Genomic DNA, 20366 nt, shown 5'->3' on the forward strand with positions numbered 1-20366 from the left:
CATGGAAGAGAATGTGTGTGTTTGTGTGCATGGAAGAGAATGTTTGTGTGCGTGTGTGTGTGTGCATGGAAGAGAATGTGTGTGTTTGTGTGCATGGAAGAGAATGTGTGTGTTTGTTTGCGTGTGTGTGCATGGAAGAGAATGTGTGTGTGTGTGCATGGAAGAGAATGTGTGTGTGTGTGTGTGTGTGTGCATGGAAGAGAAAAACCTTTACTCATTGGGTTCCCCTGTGATGGAATGACCTGCCAGCCTCCTTGCAGCTCCTTGAAATGCAGCATCCTTCACAACTTTCAAAACATCTTAAAAACACACCTGTTCCATATTTATCTGACTTACCAATAACTGTCTATGTCTTGAGTCTAAAAACAAATCTCTCCATGGTTACTGCAGCTTTAATTCTACTAGTATCATGGCCTTGTAAACTAACGGTACTGTTGACAAAATGTTTATATGCTCTCCTACTTAATGTAGATGTGTGTGTGTGTGTGTGTGTGTGTGTGCGTGTGTGTGTGTGTGCGTGTGTGTGTGTGTGTGTGTGTGTGTGCGCACGCGCGCGCGTGTGTGTGTGTGTGTGTGGTGTGTGTGTGAGAGAGTGAGAGGAAACGTTAAATTGATAAATTGTGAAGAAAATTAAAAACAATTCCTCTTTCTGTTTAACCTTAAGGCTCTCAAACAACAGCGAGCACATCTCTTCATTTCAATAGCAGCCGATGAACTGACAGGAGATGAAGTCAGAAGCATCATGTTGTGTTTGGCAGTGTAGTGGTGTTTCCCTCAGTAGCGCGGTGTGACTCTCACAGTGTAGTGTTGTGGTTGTAGCACTACACCGTAACGTCCCTGCAGGTCTGGAAGAGAACATCCTGACGGCACGCTGAAGTTAAACTTCTGCAGGAGACGACTGACAAACAGAAAGAGCTCCATCCTAGCCAGAGATTCACCCACACACACACGAGGACCGGCACCGAACGGTAGAAAACTGCCCGGAGTGATTCTTTTCCCGGAGCTGTCCAGAAATCTCTCTGTGTACGTAAAAAACAATTGTGCTCATTCTTAAACACCATCACCAGAACATCTGCACTGTTGAGCGGATGAAATTCTCACCCGGTCTGAATGTGTCAGCCTCCTCCCAGTGTTTGGGGTCGTGGTGGATCGCCCACATGTTCACCAAAACTCTGGTGCCTTTAGGAACTGAATGACCTCCCAAACTGGAGACGATGAGAGACGCGAGTCATTTCATGACACGGTGCACAGCTGAACATCTACACAAACTGAGACGGATCTGATGCGTTTTCGGGTGGGAATGTGTCACAAAATAAGTCAAAACTGAATCTTTAAATAACAATGTTCACTAATAGTCTAATGAGGACGTTCTTTATCTCCATGGTAACGTGTAGTTTTAAGTGTGGTGTTGCCATGGTTACCTGGTGTCCTGCATAGCAACATGGGGGATGAGGATCGGGCTGACGGGACGGATCCGCATCACCTCGCAAATGACGCTCTCTAGGAAGGGCAGATTGGGCCTGTCACTCAGAGCAGGTGGGCGGTCCCTCCCTAAAACCTCATCCAGCTCAGCCTGAACGCGCTCCTGCACCTGCACACGCGAGGGTGGACATTTCTATGGGTGACTTGGAAATGTTCTTGTGAGATACAAGCATACGCAGGAAGACTGTGTGCGTGTGTTAACCTGCGGGTGGTGCAGTAAGAAGGCGATGGTCCACAGAAGTGTTGTGGATGTTGTCTCCACACCCGCTCCGAAAGCCTCCGCCGCTGTCATGAGCACGTGATCATCTGTGATGTCATCGTCTCCACCTGACCCCTTCATCTGACCAATCAGAAGAGCGTCAAGCAGATCACGCGGTTCTCCAGGGGTGAGGGTCACCTGCCGGGGTCAAAGGTCATAAGGATGATGATCGTGTGAGGTTTTCGACAAATAAGATAAAACGCAATGCACATACAAAAGAAAATAGGATTGGCTCATTAAAGACAAAGCGTGCGTGTGTGAGCTGCACCTTGTGCTCCAGTAGTTTCTTGTGCAGTAGTTGGTCTCTAACACACACACACTGCTTCAGCTTGCTCAGGTCTTTGTTGGGGAAAATCTGATGGAACATTTACATTTACAAAAGCACATTTTTAACTAGCAAACATATTTACCAAAAACAACTCTTGCTACTGTTTGTTTGTTTGTGCCAAGAAACAAGGTCAAATGTAAAAGTACAAAACATTCTCCACATCAAATCAATGCGATCCAATGAAAGATGTTCACTTTGATATAGGTCACACAATGACACATGAAATGAAAGTCTTCGTGAATCTGCATTATTGACACTTAAAGTGTATTTCTGTTGAGTTTGTAAAGTAAATGTGACTTAAGGGATGAGTGATGTAAGTGATATTGTGGCATGAACGGAAGACAGACTTTCAACCAGGGGAAGATGTCGACGAGTCCTCCTCGGGCGATGGTCTGGACGATGCCGTCATTGTAGTCCATGACCTTGAGGAGTTCGGGGTCATTGGGCTGATACGAGGAGTTAAACACCAGTCGGCACACCACATTAGTGACGGCCCTCATTAAAACAGGACTGAGATCTAAACACTGCCCCCTAGAGGCCTGGAGCTCCTCACACAGACTGTCTGCAGCATCTACAACTAAACACACACAACACATGGTCAGGATTTTTTACAGATCTGATGATTTGATTTGAATTGAAGGTAAAAACCGTCCTCACTATGTAGTGTGTGTGTGCGTGTGTGAGAGAGTGTGTGTGTGTGTGTGTGTGTGTGTGCGTGTGTGAGAGAGTGTGTGTGTGTGTGTCTGTTTGCGTGCGTGTGTGTGTGTGTCTGTTTGCGTGTGTGTGTGTGTGTCAGTTTGCGTGTGTGAGAGAGTGTGTGTGTGTGTGTGTGTGTCTGTTTGCGTGTGTGTGTGCGTGTGTGTGTCTGTTTGCGTGTGTGTGTGCGTGTGTGAGAGAGTGTGTGTGTGTGTGTGTGTCTGTTTGCGTGCGTGTGTGTGTCTGTTTGCGTGTGTGTGTGTGTCTGTTTGCGTGTGTGTGTGCGTGTACGTGTGTGTACCGATGGTCTGTAGTTTACTGGATCCCTCTCCGAACAGTGTAAATGAAGACTGCACCAGACGCCGGTGATTCTTCCACAGTGGACTGTAGTCTGCAAATGCGATGTCTTTCCCACCCTGTGTCAACAGATCTGTTGTCACCTGCAGAAAAAAAACATTGTTTTTATTCTTATTGCTTTGTAAACAGTTGTTGTTTACCTTAATATTATCTATTTATTTAATAAAAATATGATTTAAACTTAAATCATTCAAGTTTTCTGATGTTTTCTGACTGTTTCTTAAGTGTTCAACACTTTTTTATACTTTTTTATATTCAAGATTGTGATAGTATCATATAATGAATTATACTGAATTATTGTAATATTAAAAATGTACAATATGCCGAAACAAATACTATAGAAAAAGATGTTCCAGTGAATGTGATACAGTTCAACCAAATGTGAAAAAAAATTCTCTCATAATTTCCTCACCTTCCACTTGATCTAAATTTACATTTAGTCATTTAACAGATGTTTTTATCCAAAGCCACTTACAGAGAGTTCAGGGAGCAATAAGCGACATGTCATAAATCCAGATCTAAATCTGTATAAATGTCTTTGTGATGAAAGCAGAGAAAGATATTTGGAAGAATGCTTATAACTAAACCGCTCATGGACCCCATTGACTCCCATAGTGGACAAAAATTTCTTTATAATTGTTTTTGAACACAAATAAGACATTTTGAAGAATGTAGGACAGCACATTTCAATACCGTTGTCATTTTTTTCTTACTATGTGAATCAATGGGGTCCAAGAACTGTTACAAGCATACGTCCAACCAAACAAAGACATTTATACAGATGTGGAACAATTAGAGAGCAAGTAATTCATTCATTTGTGGGTGAAATATCCCTTAAAATGCGTAATGTACAAATATGTTTTTATGATGAGTTGTCAAGAGCATCCTGTATCTGGTCATAATTTGTGCTCACCATCTTGGGTCTCCCGGCGAACTCTCGTCCTCGCTGCAGCAGAACCTCTCTCACCAGACTCACCTCGCTCACCACCAGCGTGTAATGAGGACCCATGTACAGACCGAAGAGAGAGCCGTACCGACCCGTCAGCTGCGTGAAGAACAGGTGAGGAGGCAGAGAAGAGCGCAGGTGCAGTAAACTCCCCACAACCGGCAGACACGGCAGACACGGCACCGACACAACACCTCTCCGCTGTCCCAGAATGCATTTCACCAACATCAGCACCACAAGAGCGCCACAGAAACAATAAAGCAGAGTCGCTGAAGACACGCTGGACATGACTGGACATGTGTGTGTGTCCCCAGACAGACAGAGCGAAGTGACCGCATGTGTTCAGGGGTATCTACTGTACGTGTTCAGAGTTTGTGGGCGGGTCTTTATCAAAGCCTTGCTTTAGGGTTGAGGTTACAGAAAGACTGAAGTTGTTTGACGGCATTTACACGTGAGAATCACTTACACTGAAAGATTTCAGCAGCCACCGATGCCTTTGACATTTAACACTTGAGACACACATCATACAAAAACACAAGATTTGCATCTGAACACGCACTGTTTTTACTGCATCTCATCAAACAGTGTCCACTTTGAGATATTAGACCGAAGTGTTGTGAAAAGGCCTTGAATGGTTCAAGGTTCAGTCAGTATAAACAGCAGAATGTTTTTACTGCCGGGCTGCCCTTCAACAGAGAGAAGAGAGACATTTGCACATCGTGACATGACACAAACATACCACAGAATCCATATTATTCACAGATTAGTATAGTTGACCATATTCAAGAATACGAGTGCGTGCGATCAAATGAAGAAGGTCTGATGATTCTGGGACGTGGACGGACTCACTGTAACAGCACATTCAGATGAATCACTACATCTGTCTTCATTCTGCAATGAATCTATCAAACATAAAATACAAAGATGACACACAACGCAGGAACATCAGTGACATCTCAAAACTCACACATTTACTATAAAGTGATCCGTCACCCAAAAATGACAATTCTGTCATCATTTCCTCACCTTCAAGGTTGTTCCAAATCTGTATAAATGTCTTGGTTCTGATGAAGGCAGCGAAAGATACTGAGAAGAATTCTAATAACCAGACAGATCTGACTCCCATAGTAGGGAGAATTACTTTATCTTTTTTTCTTCTGTTGAACACACTGTAAAAACTACAACTTCAAATTGTTCTTCCAACAAAGGTAATAACTTGAACAAAGAAGAATGCATTACTTTTAGTATACTGAACAAAATTAGTCTAGAAGTGGTACAAACAAAGTTTCTTTTGTTGACTTTACTCAGATATCTAAGTGATTGACCAAAGAGCGTCAAGACGTTTGACCAATTTGCCAAACAGTGTAATCTCAAAAAACAATTCTAGTGTTTGAAAGTTCCCATAAGGCATTTCAGAATTTTCAATTCGCAGCTTAAAATTATTAAAATGTCCGCTATTATAGTGCTGGCTATATTTATGTTGTCATTGTATGTTCCCTTTAGAATTTAGAGTTTCTTTTTTAACTATATGATGTTAACTATATGAAGTTTAGTCAACTTTTCATTTTGTACAGTGCACAAAAGAAGATATAATGAAGAATGTTGGACAGCAAACAGTTCTGGGACACTTTTGACTACCATTGTATTTTTGGCAAACGCTTTAGATTACCCCGCAATAATGAAACAGGATTAACAGCATATAACTAATTATAACAATAAAGTTCCTCTACAGTTCATATCTCTAGATAAAGGGGAACAATATGAAGTTTGAGGAATCAAGAAGTCAGGAAATTAAAAAAATATATTTATACTCTAAATCAATGTTGATCTTTGAGACTATAATGAAGTAGTTCATGAGCGGTTTGATTTGGATGTTTATATGGCATGTAGTTCCCTCGTAAATATATTTCAATTTACCTTTCTCTTACCCCTTTATTCCCCGAACTTTGTTCCTCTTCATCTACTTGTAGAGGAACATTATTGTTAACGTTAGTTACGCTGTATATCCTGTTTTATTGCGGGTTGTAATCTAAAGCGAGATCCATTTGGCCACAAGCATTCTTCCAAATATCCAAAGACATACACATTTGGAACGACTCGAAGGCAAGGAAATGGTGAATTTTTGTGTGAAGTATCCCTTCAAAGGAGTAACACCTCCCACAACACCCTACGAACTATAAGAGAGCAACAGTATTCCAAAGCACCTTAGCAACCACGCAGCAATGCCTTGACAACACCACTGGCGTGTTCTGCGTGTGCATCACTCACGCTGTTGTTTTGGAAGATTTCTGATAAATGAATTGCAAATAAAGATGTTTTCTCAGTGTGTTTGAAAACCCTGACGCAAAATCACTGGGACGTTCAAGGCATTTGTGTCAATCTCCCTTAGTCAGTCAAGGACACACGGACGCGCAAACACACACGCACGCGCACATTTCAGGCAATAACAGTAACTTTGAGCTGTGAAGAGACTGATGCTCCTCTGATGCTCCTGTGTGGGTGATGTGAGCCCGCACTGATCCAGGGTCAGTGTCTCTCCATGAATCACACCTGGTGTGTCACGAGGTCTCACAGTAACAGCTGATCTGAGAACAGCACACACTGACCTCTGCTTTACACCGTATGAACTGGATTTAACGTCTCTATGGTTAAACCACACATGATGGATCATTTGGACACCTTAAGCACACAAACACGTTTGCTGTTATCCTTCAGTAGGTGTGTGTGTGTGTGTGTGTGTGTGTGTGTGTGTGTGTGTGTGTGTGTGTGTGTGTGTGTGTGTGTGTGTGTGTGTGTGTTTCATAAAGGCTCACAGCTCGAGCGCGCGCGTTGGTATGCCCCGTGGGCGGACGGGCACGCGCGTGTATTTTCGGCGGCGCGGGGAAGCCTCGCGCTTGACAGCTGCCGTTACCGGGCCCGGGCTGCCCCGGTGATCTCCCACACCCGGAGGATTCACAGCCCGATAACGGGAGTAATGAAGCCGCGATGAATCACGTGCGACAGCTTCTCGTAGGCTATATATAGACACAACCATGTTTGGTGTTCACTTCCGGATCCGTGACGCTGTATTCTGCGATATTTATGCGATATTATGCTGCTTCATTTGAGAATCATTTCAGTTTGTCCACATATGAAGTTCAACTACACAAATGTGTGTTTGCGTGTTTCCTTCCGCATTATTTGCGTGATTTTGCTGCAAACGCGAGATCTGTCGGATCAAAAGTGACGCTTTTGTTTTGTTTTGCAGCTGTTGAGTAAACGATTAAACAGTTATATTTACAGTGATAGGTTTTCTTTCTATATTTTACAGGTTTGTTTGTTGATATAAGTTGTTAATCTATTTAATTTGAAGCCTCTATAGGTTCTGTTCCGTTCGGTGAATGTCATTTTCCATGTTGGTTAAATTTCCATTGTGACGAGTTACCCCAGTGTGAAAACACTCCTTATCGTTTCCTAATCTACTGACACGTTTTAATACACGATAGCGTATAAATATAGTCTATATACAGTGTTCTATTAATGGATTTTTTCCAGATCATTTGCAATGTAAATACAAGCCTCCAGTTTTGACTCCGTGTGACAACTTGCCCCGGCCTCCTGTGAACACACTTTCAACATTTCATTTAAAGTCTCGATGTCTGCGTGGTTTTGTGTAAAATGGGCAATTTTGTTATGTTTAAAACCAACCATGCTATAGAGAAAGCAAGGAGGTGTGTATTTGAACTTTTGTCTGTAAAGCTGTTGAGATAAAGCTTCCTCGCGTGACAAACATATATCTCTGAGGGTTCACAGAGTTTCAAACACAAAGAGAATGTTTTTTCACATACTTCTTGATTATCTCCATAATCGTGTTTTTATTCTGTATACGACATTTCAATATCAAGGCGCTTTATTGGCATGATTGCGTGTTCTTACAATATTGCCAAAGCATTGAACACATAACAAAAGACAAACAATAAATAAAATTTAAGTAAGGCATAAATAGATAATGAAATATAAAATAAAGTATAAGTAAGTAAACAAATAAAATATATACATCATATGAAGATTTCAGGCAGATATGACAATGTAATAAAGTAAAAAGTGTATCATGAGCTTTGATTGTAACAGATTAAAGCAGTAGTTTGTTTCTGTTTAGATGTTTTTTATTATTATTATGTTTAGATAACATAATGTAAACATATTTGAAAACTTTAGATTGTCCATAGTTAAATGCATATTTTAATAGATTTGTCTTGTTTACTAACATTATACAAATTCACATTAAAGGCAAATATGCATAAAATATGACGACTCGGCACATTAATGAATTAATGAATCATTGATCTATTTATGAATTTATTTAAACAGCCCTGTTTGCAGTAAAGACACAGCGAGCTCAGAACTCCACCTGCTGGCGCGACGGAAGAAATGACACCTGAGAAAGAAGGTCGCGTGCGGGTTATCAAAGGGCGCCAAAGAAACTTTATGAGTCATGTTTGAAAACAGGGTTGTTGTTGATGATGCTGCAGTCCGAACTGCAAACCGCACGGCTCGTTATCAGCGCGATAGAAATGCAGCGTTACATAACACACGATTACACGAGACGATCTCTATTCCCGTTTAACCAAATCACAATGGATCCATTGTTTGTGTATATATCGACACACAGCGTCGATATATAAGAGCGAATGTGTTGTTTTGATGCTGTCGGGTCGCTGTCCGCGGTGCTGACCGCTGCAGGCGGACGCTGATGCATCAACAGGCATCACTGCAACGCAGATGCAACATCAGCCTCGATCAACACATATGATCCATATGAGCAGGTGCTCCCAAACACATCATGCCAGAGACAGGTGCTTACGCGTGAAAACTATCGCATGCAAGCAGTGTTGCATTCGTGTGTCGTTAAAGACCCAATGCATCCGCACTGCACGAGTGTCACACATCTGACCGTTTTGTAATATCTCACTTGTGTCTCGGTTCTCTGGGCTGTTAGTTTAACACATAATGGCCGCCTGTCATTTACATGCGCGCATTATTTTTCCGCAATGGTCTTCAGGAAAGTCGCCGTTGCGTCACGCCCCTGTGCCCATTTTCGGAGGGGAACCCCGTCACATCCTCTGCCCATATTTGGGCAAGAGCGGTCTGGAGTGAGCACACGGCGGGGAATCCTCCTGTCGACGTAGATGAGCGAGGGGCGGAGCCCGGTCGAGGCGAATGGTATAAAAGGGGACGAGGAATTCCGGTAAACGAATCGACGGAGATCAGAATCTGATTGTAGAGTTCGGCCTTACTGGAAGGAGAAAAGGGAATCCCAAAACATTGAACTGAAGGATTACCATCGCAAACTACTCCCGCGACCTTCCTTGTGGATTTTGATCTTTTTGCATCGTTTATAAGAAGAAACCATGCTGAACACGGTGGACTTCAGCGCACTGGATTTCCTCTGCGCTCAAACTGCTGCTATGGAGGGACAATCTACAGCTCAGATTCATCCAGATGCTGGTGAGCACGCTGATACATGTCATTAGACGTTAATCGAGCTGTCAAAAATATGAGCTTTACCTATAAGCATGTTTTAATAATGCTAACTAAATGCAAAAAGAACCGAAATGCGCCTTAAGGATGTAATGGATGATGTGAATGTTTACAGACGGCATGAAATGCAATTCTATTCTGAATATTGGGGTGGAGGGGCGACCCTGATGCAATGACTCAACAGCAGTCTATGGGCGCTTATGTAATGTCATCTCTCTCTCTCTCTCTCTCTCTTGTAGCTTGCGGGTTGGTAAAGCCCAAAGTGGAACCGCTGGATGCAGGTTTTCCAGAGTGCTCCAACGACGGGCTCCCACCGTCACCACTGATCTACACCGGCAGTTTCTACAGCGAGACCGGGCCGTGCAGCGCAGACGCTCTGCTCAACTTACTCACAGAGATCGTCGGAATCTCCACGGCACCCATTTCAGAGCTCAACGCCGACAATTTATGCAACGGCAACTCTCGCGGTAGCGCGCTCTCACGCCAGGAGTCGTTATTGTCCACGGGAAGCTCTCTGGGCTCCCCTGAACCCTTCTGCAACGATTCGTCAGATGAACTCATGGACAGCTCCGTTGCGCAGCAGTCCTTCCCCGTGACTGTTAAAAGTGAGTTCGGGTGCAGTTGTAACGGCTGTGATTTTCTCGACGGCTTCGGTGCTCCCGGCAACGCGTACGAACCATCAGACCTGGACGACATCATTGATTTGCTGTCTCCACTCGGTCCCGAGACGGACTCCGTTTTGGACACCTGGATCAAGCAGGAGCCCTTGGATGAAGCATGTCAATCAAACTACGCGGCCAACCTCCAGATTCCCGTCGCGACACCCGCCTCTACCCAAAGCGGACTCTACAGAGCCGTTTCGTTCCCCAACGCGTTTGGACTCGGCTGCAGCACCACTGCGTTGGCCGACGTTTTGGACTCTCTTCTGGCCGCCAACACGCTCGCTCAGAGGAGCCGTGCGCACACGGGTAAAGCCGGGCGATCCAGAAAGGGCGGAGCCCGCGAGAAGCCCTTCTCGTGCCCGATGGAGAACTGCGACCGCCGCTTCTCTCGTTCCGACGAACTTAACCGACACGTGCGCATCCACACCGGCCACAAGCCGTTCCAGTGCCGCGTCTGCCTGCGCTGCTTCAGCCGCAGCGACCACCTCACCACGCACATGCGCACGCACACGGGAGAGAAGCCGTTCTCGTGCGAGGTTTGCGGGCGTCGCTTTGCGCGCAGCGACGAGAGAAAGAGGCACGGACGCGTGCACATTAAACAACGCGAACGAATGCAACAGAAGACGGAGCTGCTGGCTGCGTGCGCGTTTTCTATGCCGGGACTCGTGTGAGCTGCAGGGACGTTTATTTGTTTGCGTTTCCACTTTGGAAAGAAAGTTGATGGCTCAAGCCGCGCGCACTTCGTGTGCACGAGCAGATCTGCGTATCAGTGATGGAGAGGAACGAGCCCCACACTTGTGTTGATGTGTGTTAAGAGCTTGGCATGCAGCTGAAGAAGTCTAACTGTATGGGATGAATTAATTAACTGGAAAAGCGCATGCAGCGCGCTGGATGCAGAGAGAAAAAGTGACACTCAGACCTCAGATCGTTGTTTTGACACAAATGAAATGTCTTGCATGTCGTGGTCAGTAAGATGTACATGTGCATTCGTTTTACACTTCTATACCACACTGGCATGCAAATGTGACCTTTGTTGTATTTTGATACTACGCCACTTTATAACCATACGAGAGAAGAGAACTATATTTGTACATTACAGACTGTAATTTTGTATTTGTCGATTTTCAAGAGAGCAAGAAAAATCTATCTTATAGATTTTCATAAGTGATTGTATATGTGTCTGGTTGGTTCTTGGGAACCTGACGCGATAAAATAGTAAACAAACTTCAACGTAGTAGTTGAGTTGCAGTAGCACACTTACGTGCAGTTACCCTCGATCGCAGGGCTCGTTTCGATATTGCTGTCTATGGTTTGCCTTTGGAAATTGTTCTTGTGCAATCGAGCGCTGTTCAACGCCTTGTGAATAATGAATGTTTTAAATAAAGCTTTATTTATTGACAACTCTTGGGCTCTTTCCTGGTTCTCTTTCAGCTGGAAGTTACAACGCATTCACAAACCACTTAATGTGTTCAAGAACTCCGCTGCAGTGTGCTTTTCACATTCACTCTGTCGAGATGAGGATCTAGCGCAGCATGTGGTGTAACCGAAGATGCACCGCAAACCCGAGCATCACTTGACCTCATTTTCTTAGAAAGAATCCCAAATGAGTGATGCGATAAATGCTGAATGAAAATGATAATCTCTTGCCCTGGTTTCGCAGTGTTTAACAATATTGCAACGCCTATGACCAGATGACCTAATTCCCGTGATTTAAAGCAGCACGCGTGCACCGCAGCCACACAATGTCGCGCATGTCCGAGAGAACGTAACCGCCTCGAGTCGCTACTTTGTTTCTGAGAAGCCGTCAGACCCATGCTCCGACACGTTACGAGTGACGTCATAAAGGCTGCTCGTACGCGCACGGGGTCGACGCGGTTTCGATTTTTCCGGTTCATTATAAGAGCCGGTCCAGACAGATGCAGACGAGTCTAAAGGCGAGGACGCATCGGCTGCTATAGGAGAACATCTGTGGGTCGGTATATTCATGAAACACACGCATGCATGTATTCACATACCAGCATGAGCTATACACCCAACATTAACACACATATATGACCTATAGATGATGCACGCGAGTTTGGTAATGGGGTTGGGTCGACACAAGCCGATACATCATCTGCTTTACAGATAAAGCTCAATGAATGAGTGACTGTGAGTCTAATCTGCAGCGCGCAAATGAAGATTTCATTACAACGAGATTGTGTCTTTAGCAATACATCAGTCCACGTCTTTCTTTGAGACGACATTAACAGACGCATAGATTGTTTTTATCATAATAATGTTATTGGTGTTTACTCAGATGGCGGCTTTTGTCTTCGTGACAGTCATGCGGAAATAACACAGAGCGCGCGCGCACAGTGCCCGAATTCCAACATCTCACTTAGTCTCTCTCTCTCTCTCTCTCTCTCTCTCTCTCTCTCTCTCTCTCTCTCTCTCTCTCTCTGTCTGTCTGTCTCTCTCTCTCTCTCTCTCTCTCTCTCTCTCTCTCTCTCTCTCTCTCTCTCTCTCTCTCTCTCTCTCTCTCTCTCTCTCTCTCTCTCTCTCTCTCAAAACACATGACGTGCAACATACAACACTGGGGGCAGAATTCTGTACATTCACGTTTACATGAAATGTTTTCATTATTGTTTTTTACTTTTAAAGGTTCACAGGTTGTGACAACATACAGTACATCGCGTGTATAACTGAACAGACCTCGTTCTTTGAGACTGAAACACATGTGTGATGATGATGTCATCTAGTTGCTGATGAACGCATTATGTCAGCCAGCACGAAGCTTCCACCATGCTGCCCTACCTGCGGCGAGACGTGTCCGTCATGTGACCACACCTGCACGACGCTCTGTGTGACTCCACGCCGGAGATCTGAGGCCACATTACAGCACCTGGACCTCCTTGATGCCCTCAGTCTGGCCCGTCCTCTCCAAAAGATCTTCATCCAGAGAGACTCGCCGCCCGTCCACCCCGTTTCTCTCTCTCCGTTGCTGGCCGAGGGGGACGCGGGCACCGCAGTGACCGGTTTGGGCGTGCCGTGGATGGGCCGGCTGGCGCTGGAGGCTCGTCTTCAGCAGCTGGCGCAGGAGGTGCAGGAGCGCGTGTCCCTCAGACTGGACACTCTGCAGGAGGAGGTGAAGAGGAGGAGCGTGGAGGTGAGGAGAGCGAGGAGAGAGAGCGAGAAGATGGACAGAGAGAGACACGAGGCAGAGGAGAGAGCGACACAGCTGGAGCGTCAGGTGGACATCTCTGTGGAGATGCTGGCTGACCTCAGATGTGAGCTGAGAGAACGAGAACAACAACTCCAGCGCAAACAAAAGTCAGTGTGTGTTCACGTGTGTGCGTTTGTGTGTGTGAATACAAGCACTTTGAGTTCTGAAAGTCAGAGAACGACACTGACAAATTGTTTGTGTGTGTTTTAGGGAAGTGTGTGAACTGGACCGGTATGTGCGGGACACAGCTCTCCGCGAGGTGAGTGCAAAAACTCGGCTTCAGCGTTTCATAGAAGACATTCTGGAGAGAGCAGAGAGGGCGGAGCTTCAGCTGGAGAACATCCACTTACACGATGATGTCACTTCCCCTCACAGACACCTGGCAGGAAGCAGAGCATCAGGGTATCAGGTGAGACATTGGTTCCAAAAGAAATACTTGTCAAATCTCTTTCAAAATGGTCATACATCTGTCAAGCTAAAATCAGGAAAGATTTACATTCTCTCTCTCTCTCTCTGTGTGTGTGTGTGTTTCATTATAGAGGTGCAATAGTGTGTCAGGGAAAGCTTCACATCTGTGTGATCACAGAGCTTCTCCAGGCTACAGGTCAAACACCTCACACACTGAGCTGTACAACATTTTCATTCTTTTAATCCACAGGACATTTCCTGAAATCTCAATATTGATCAAAACATGACATGAACTGATTGAGTTTATTTTACAGTTTTTCTCGATTGCTTAAACACATTTCTTGAAATTACGGCTCCCTAACTTCTCACCATATTCCATAAACATCCTATTTTCGGGTCAAAATGGAGCTCTCCGCTCAAAAACATTCAATCTTTCTGTAAAAGCAAACTTCTCCCAAAACATGACACACAAGCCCTCAGAAACACTCACACTGCAGCAGTCGTAGACACTAGTGAGATCAAAACAAAACAAAGTCACTAAAACCTCTTTTTGGGATTCAAGAATAAAGTAATTTGAGCTCAGTGTCAATTACAATATACAACAAAAAAGAGTGCAGAAAGAACATAGTGCAACAATTAGCTTTAGGTAGAAAACTCAAATGTACACTACTGTGAAGTCATCGTAGGTGAAAGCCCATCTCCACTTCGCAATGTCATTTCTGAGTCAGAGATGAACAGAGACCTGATGAGGATGATGATGTCATGCAGGTATGAGGTCAGAAGGCCACGCACGCTGTCTGTGGGGTCAGGAGGATGTGAAGGTCACTGGAGGGGCGGTGGGCTTCATCATCAGCGCATGTTGTGTCTGGACGGCGGTTCTGATTCTCACTGGCTGATCCAGAACACACACACAGACTCAGATAACTGCTCGCTCTACACCACACCATCACAGGACGACAGCGAGTACAGGACTTACAGCAGGACAGGTGAACACACACACACACAACACACTTTTGTTTGAATGCGTCAGGTGATACGTGTGTGTTATGGTTTGTGTGTTTGTTTTCAGGTCGGGATGTGTTGGGCTTGAAGAGAAGCAGCTTTGATTCACTTGTGTGTTCTGAGCGTCTCAGAATGAAAGCAGGACTGTTCTGTGTGTTTATTTATCTGGACACACACTCGCTCCTCACTGCTGCAGAGGTTTGTGTATTGTTGTTAAGTGTGTGTGTTGTGTTTGTTTGATAAAGTGTGTGTGTGTGTGTGTGTGTGTGATATTGTAAATAAAGTGTGTGTATGGTGCTTTATTTTAAGTGTCTGTGTGTGTGTGTTTGTGTGTGTGTAGACTGCAGACGTATGAGTGTTATAATAAATATAAAGTGTGTGTCATTGTGTTTCAGGTGTGTAAGGATTGGCGTAGTGTTGCGCGACACCCTGCTGTCTGGACTAGAGTAACACTCGAGAATGCACGAATTTCATCAAAGGTAAGACAGCACACGTTCACCCACACACATATCTTACTCATGATGTCATACCATCTAGTTTCATATAAATCACACACAATAACTAGGTAAATAACTAGATCCTCAGCCAATCACAGCCCAAACACCACACTGACTCCGCCTCAGCCTTATAAACCCCTCCCCAATTTGTCTAACGCCAATCTATCATTTCATCCAAACCTGAGATAAAACCCGACATACAACATGTGAAAATAAAGAAAGTGTGTTGTGTGTGTAGTTTTTGATGACCCTGTCTCAGTGGTGCTGTCAAACACAATCTCTTGTTCTGCACAACCTCAAACCTCGTCCCCGAAGCAAGAAAGAAAGCAAAGAGGACCATTTAAAATCCACAAGGTAACACACACACACACACACACACACACACACACTTCAAATCCTCTATAAACCCGACAGCTGCTCATAACAAGATGTTTCTGATCAATCTTTTAGAGGCTGCCTGGAGGCGGGTCTGGAGGCGGTGCTTAAGTCAGCAGGGCGGAGTCTCGTGGCTCTGAACATGTCTCATTGCCCCAACATTTTGACGGACAGGTCGCTGTGGCTCGTCAGCTGTCACTGTAGATCGCTGCAGTCTCTCACGTACAGGTGACATCAACACTCACACACATCACTACACACACTTTATGATTCTGGTTGTGAGTTTGTGGGGTTGCTGTGGTTCTGGCAGAAGCGCGTCTGATCCGGCGGGTCAGGAGGTGATTTGGGCTCTGGGGGCCGGATGCAGGGACATCACCACACTGCACGTTGCACCGCTGCAACCCTGGTGAGATTGCATCTCATGGATGCGTCTGAGGGTCTGTGATGTCACGGTTCGCTGACTTTGTCTTTGTGCTCATCAGTTCGCAGCCCAGTCGCTTTAGTAACCGTTGCCTGCAGACGATTGGTCGATGCTGGCCGAACCTGTGCCGGGTGGGCGTGGGCGGCGCTGGATGTGGCGTTCAGGGATTGGCCTCTCTGGGTAAGTGACAGATCATGCCTTTCTAAATCACTGATTTCACTTTTTTTTTAAATCACCTTTTGCTTACAATAATCACGTCTTTTCACCTGCTAACAAGCCTTGTCCAATACTGAAGCCACAAGTCTTCACACATTCAGCAAAACACAAGTCTGTGCAGTTCACTTTTGTCATTCATACTCTACAACCTGTAAAACACTATATACGTTCAACACATCTATCACACACTGCTTTTAAAATGGTTGCAAACACATTCAAACTAATGATGACACATTTCATGCATTTTTACTGTAATCTGTTTAAAACAAATTTTACACATATATTATATATTTAATTTGAAGAGTACATATGCAGAAAATAAAATAAAATATACTTTTAATGACTAGATGACTTTGCTGTACATGAATGTGAGTGTGAAGACATTTCTCCTGAAGACTGTCAGCGTGGGATTAGATATTCACACTGAATTTGTCAAGATGCATTTCCAGAGAAGACATCAGATGTGGTGTCAACTACACATGTTGTTGTGTTGACATTTTATCTTTTTATCTTTTATTGTTTAACAGTAATTATCATAGCAACACCTGGAGTTTCAGGATATTCTCTCAGGTGTTTTCACAGTTGACTGTAATCGTTGGTTCTATACAGACTGTGTGAAGAATTTTGAAAATGTGGCTTCAGTATTGAACGATGATTGTTAGCAGATGAATAAAAACTGTAATGAACTTTGGGATAGATTCAGAATATTACACTAATAATGAAGTCATATTTGTGTCTTTGATGTGCAGTGAGAAACTGTGTGAATCTGTGTGAGCTGGAGTTGAATCACATGAATGAAGTGAATCAAGAAGGGGCAGCAGACATCTGCAAAGACGGACTACAACAACTACACACACTTACCTTCATCTCCACACCCGTCACCGCTAAAGCCATACTGCACTTTAAAAGTGAGACACGAGTCATTTCTCCTCCTCATGAAGTGATGAGGTGGTTCTCTTCACCGTGTTGTCTCTGTGCAGGTGTTTGTGTGAATCTGCGGCGTGTTGTGGTACAGTTGAGTATAGCAGATTATTTCGAGGATGTTGAGAATGAAGAAGCTCAGCGGCTGTTTGAGGAGATCATCAGTAATCTACAGGTACCCCTTCGTGTCGTTTCTCTTGGAAACCAATGAAGTTTGAATATGTGCAACTTGCATTTCTTTCTGGATAATATTTCAACTCATATCTGATAAAAGGTGAAACTGACTGATTTTGCCTTGTTTTATTTTGTCAGATGTTGAGAAAGAGATCAGTCCTGTCGGATGTGCTGCACATCAAAGTGAACGAACCCTCACAATGACGTATGATCTTCAGCACAGTGACAATCCCACGCACACATACGTCTGGTTTATTATCTCTCTGTGGGGACAGTCCATAGGCGTAATGATTCTTAAAATGTGCAAACTGTAGATTTTATCCCTTAAACCTAAAGATCGTAGAAAACTTTTGCATTTATACATTTTCAAAGCTTTTTTGCCCATGGGGAGCTCACTTTTGGTGGTCCCCATGAGTTGGTGTGCATTCAGGTTCAGGTCCCCACCGGGATATAAAAACAAGGCCAAGCACACGATACAGATGCACAAAAACAAATGATGCACTTTTATATATTAAGTGTTTTGTGATCGTAAGGTTTGGTTGTAAACAGATGCACAATTGTAGCACATAAACTTTCTCAGGTCTTCAGTTTTAGTGGTTTATGTGTAGACTACAAACATATAATAATGATTCTTTAAAAAGGTAGAACTGTTGCACTAAGTAGGAGTAAAATTGTTGACATAAATAATACATTATGAGTTTCCATGTATTGTTTTTACACACACACGCGCGTCTTCCATCAGGTGTCGTCAACAATCTGTGTTGATGTCATCTGAATCATGGTAATGTGTGTTTACATGTTACCGATGATATTTGTATAATAGCGCTCAGATAACGCTTGCTAGATGGATAGTTGTTTATGTGGCCCATTTGAAAAACGTTCTGACAATCTGATTCCTCCTTTAATGCACATTTATTTGGTGGTTTATTGTCCAAGTCGGGTTGAAAACGAACAGCACTAAAGTTCACTGTTAAGCTTTATATTCAGCCGTTCCATTAACTGCATTATGAGCAAATATAAACAGAACTGTGGGAGTATAAATCTGTTTACTTCGGGATTGTTCGTGACGTTTGATTGGCTGGGGAATACATTCCTCATTAATGATCAATGGCCCACAATCTTTGGACCAAAGCTGTTTTCCAAAAATTCTATATCATCCAAATAATAATCTTTAAATCAATTTAACAAACCTTTTCAATGTGTCTTAAGTTAAACTACTAAAACAATGCACTATAACGTCATCACATGTCTTCTGTATCAGTGCACATGAGCGGTGAAAAATGCTTCAGAGCACAAAAACTTTACTTTAAGTATCTTGATACATTAATGATGCCAATTTCATATTTAAAAATGTATTTGTTTTTAATAAGATGCACATGTAAACACATTAAGATGTTTTCTCTATTAACATTAGATGTATTGAGGCATGTTTTGTGTGTTTTAGAGAGCAGACTAAAGCACACGTGTTAAGTGCTTTAACTCTGTACAGGATGTTAATTCAACGTTGAGGAGAAATTAGACAAAGACTAAAACATGTGAGGTCAATATTACCTCAGCATATTCAAAGTGTGATGTACTGTAGTGAATTAAGAAATGGAGGTGTACAATAATAAAATGACATGAAATAAAGCAGAATATTGTCATTTTTACACATAAATATAAACACGTCAGTCAACTCTTAACTCGAGTCACATCGGAGTGTTTTGGCATAATAGTTTGTAAACACAATTGTCATGTTCTTGATGTGTAGACGATTTTACAACAGAACTTTGAAGCAAACTGTTCTTAAACAAGTCACCGATAAAACACTAAACTAAAGCACCAGCAGTCATGGCCGAGCTCCCTCTGGTGGCCATGTTGGAACTGCAGCTAAAGGCGGCGCTCATTACACATCATGTGTACGCAAACTAATACTTCAAACAAAAACAACGTTTTAAAACTAAACATTTGACTTATATTGTATCGCATCCCTCGCGAACCTGCAGGTGACCTGTCAGACTCTGTAAGAAGAGATTCCGCGTCCCCGCTCGAGCTCTCGCCTGCAGCTTAGCGGGTGGCGCGCCCATGGCGAGGTGGAGGGTAGGGGCTGCGCTGCGCGCTCACGTCTACGACCACGCTGCCCGGTTACAGCGCGGCGCGCCCCTAAAATCCGCACGCGTCTGAGGGGCGGATCGAGCGCTTCTTCCTAGGTATTCTTCATGTGACCGGATCTTTTCCGTTAATCCCGGACAACAACCGGCTTCCGGATTGAGACACGCACAAACCCGTTTATTTGTGTCATTCGTTCGGAAACATCCGGAATATTGTCTTGACTATTTCTCGATCTGAATGGGTGTAAGTGCCAGATCGCGTTGGGTTGCTTGTGACGCGTCGCGTTTAATAGAAGAATCGCCGGCTTTTGTGTTGATGTAAATGATGCTGGCGCGCGCTGTCTGCCCGGTAAACGCGCAGCGGGTTTCATTCCGACGCGTCTGATTAAAGAATAAAGAGAAAAATGTCTCTTAGCAGAAGCATCGAGCTCGAGCACTTCGACGAACGGGACAAAGCGCACCGCTCCAAACGCGCGTCGGGTTCGGGAGGCTCGGGCTCGCAGCAGGGTTCCCGGGCGAGCAGTCTGGTACCGAGTCCCGCGCACAGCGTTAACTGCAGCTTCTACCGGACGCGCACGCTTCAAGCGCTCAGCTCCGAGAAACGCGCTAAGAAGGTGCGCTTTTACCGGAACGGAGACCGGTACTTCAAGGGTCTGGTGTACGCGGTGTCGAATGACCGATTCCGCTCGCTGGACGCGCTGCTGGCGGAGCTGACGCGCTCGCTCGCGGATAACCTGCACCTGCCGCAAGGTGCGCGCAACATCTACAGCGTGGACGGCGCGAGGAAGATCTCGAGCCTGGAGGAGC

The 20366-nt window shown here is 44.3% G+C and overlaps 3 protein-coding genes across 3 annotated transcripts; 2 read left to right on the forward strand and 1 right to left on the reverse strand.

Annotated features, from left to right (window-relative positions):
• Positions 1-774: 774 nt before the first annotated feature.
• cyp17a2 (cytochrome P450, family 17, subfamily A, polypeptide 2) lies at positions 775-4356 on the reverse strand (the record flags this gene model as incomplete). The annotated part of the gene is made up of 8 exons (XM_079478234.1): positions 775-1019; positions 1102-1205; positions 1422-1591; positions 1685-1879; positions 2010-2096; positions 2417-2646; positions 3067-3205; positions 4036-4356. The coding sequence occupies 8 exons, from the start codon at positions 4354-4356 to the stop codon at positions 775-777; spliced, it is 1491 nt and encodes a 496-aa protein (XP_079334360.1).
• A 4945-nt stretch (positions 4357-9301) lies between these two features.
• Positions 9302-11649, forward strand: egr4 (early growth response 4). The gene is made up of 2 exons (XM_079477790.1): positions 9302-9555; positions 9828-11649. The coding sequence occupies exons 1-2, from the start codon at positions 9459-9461 to the stop codon at positions 10919-10921; spliced, it is 1191 nt and encodes a 396-aa protein (XP_079333916.1). The 5' UTR covers positions 9302-9458; the 3' UTR covers positions 10922-11649.
• A 1359-nt stretch (positions 11650-13008) lies between these two features.
• On the forward strand, positions 13009-17673 carry LOC306906636 (F-box only protein 41; the record flags this gene model as incomplete). The annotated part of the gene is made up of 13 exons (XM_079478235.1): positions 13009-13562; positions 13666-13864; positions 13995-14083; positions 14632-14849; positions 14933-15063; positions 15261-15344; positions 15601-15716; positions 15813-15965; positions 16048-16143; positions 16220-16338; positions 17124-17282; positions 17355-17470; positions 17608-17673. The coding sequence occupies 13 exons, from the start codon at positions 13009-13011 to the stop codon at positions 17671-17673; spliced, it is 2100 nt and encodes a 699-aa protein (XP_079334361.1).
• Between the last annotated feature and the right edge of the window lie 2693 nt (positions 17674-20366).

This window comes from Barbatula barbatula, assembly GCF_947034865.1.
Source record: "Barbatula barbatula genome assembly, chromosome: 17".
Lineage (NCBI taxonomy): Eukaryota > Metazoa > Chordata > Actinopteri > Cypriniformes > Nemacheilidae > Barbatula > Barbatula barbatula.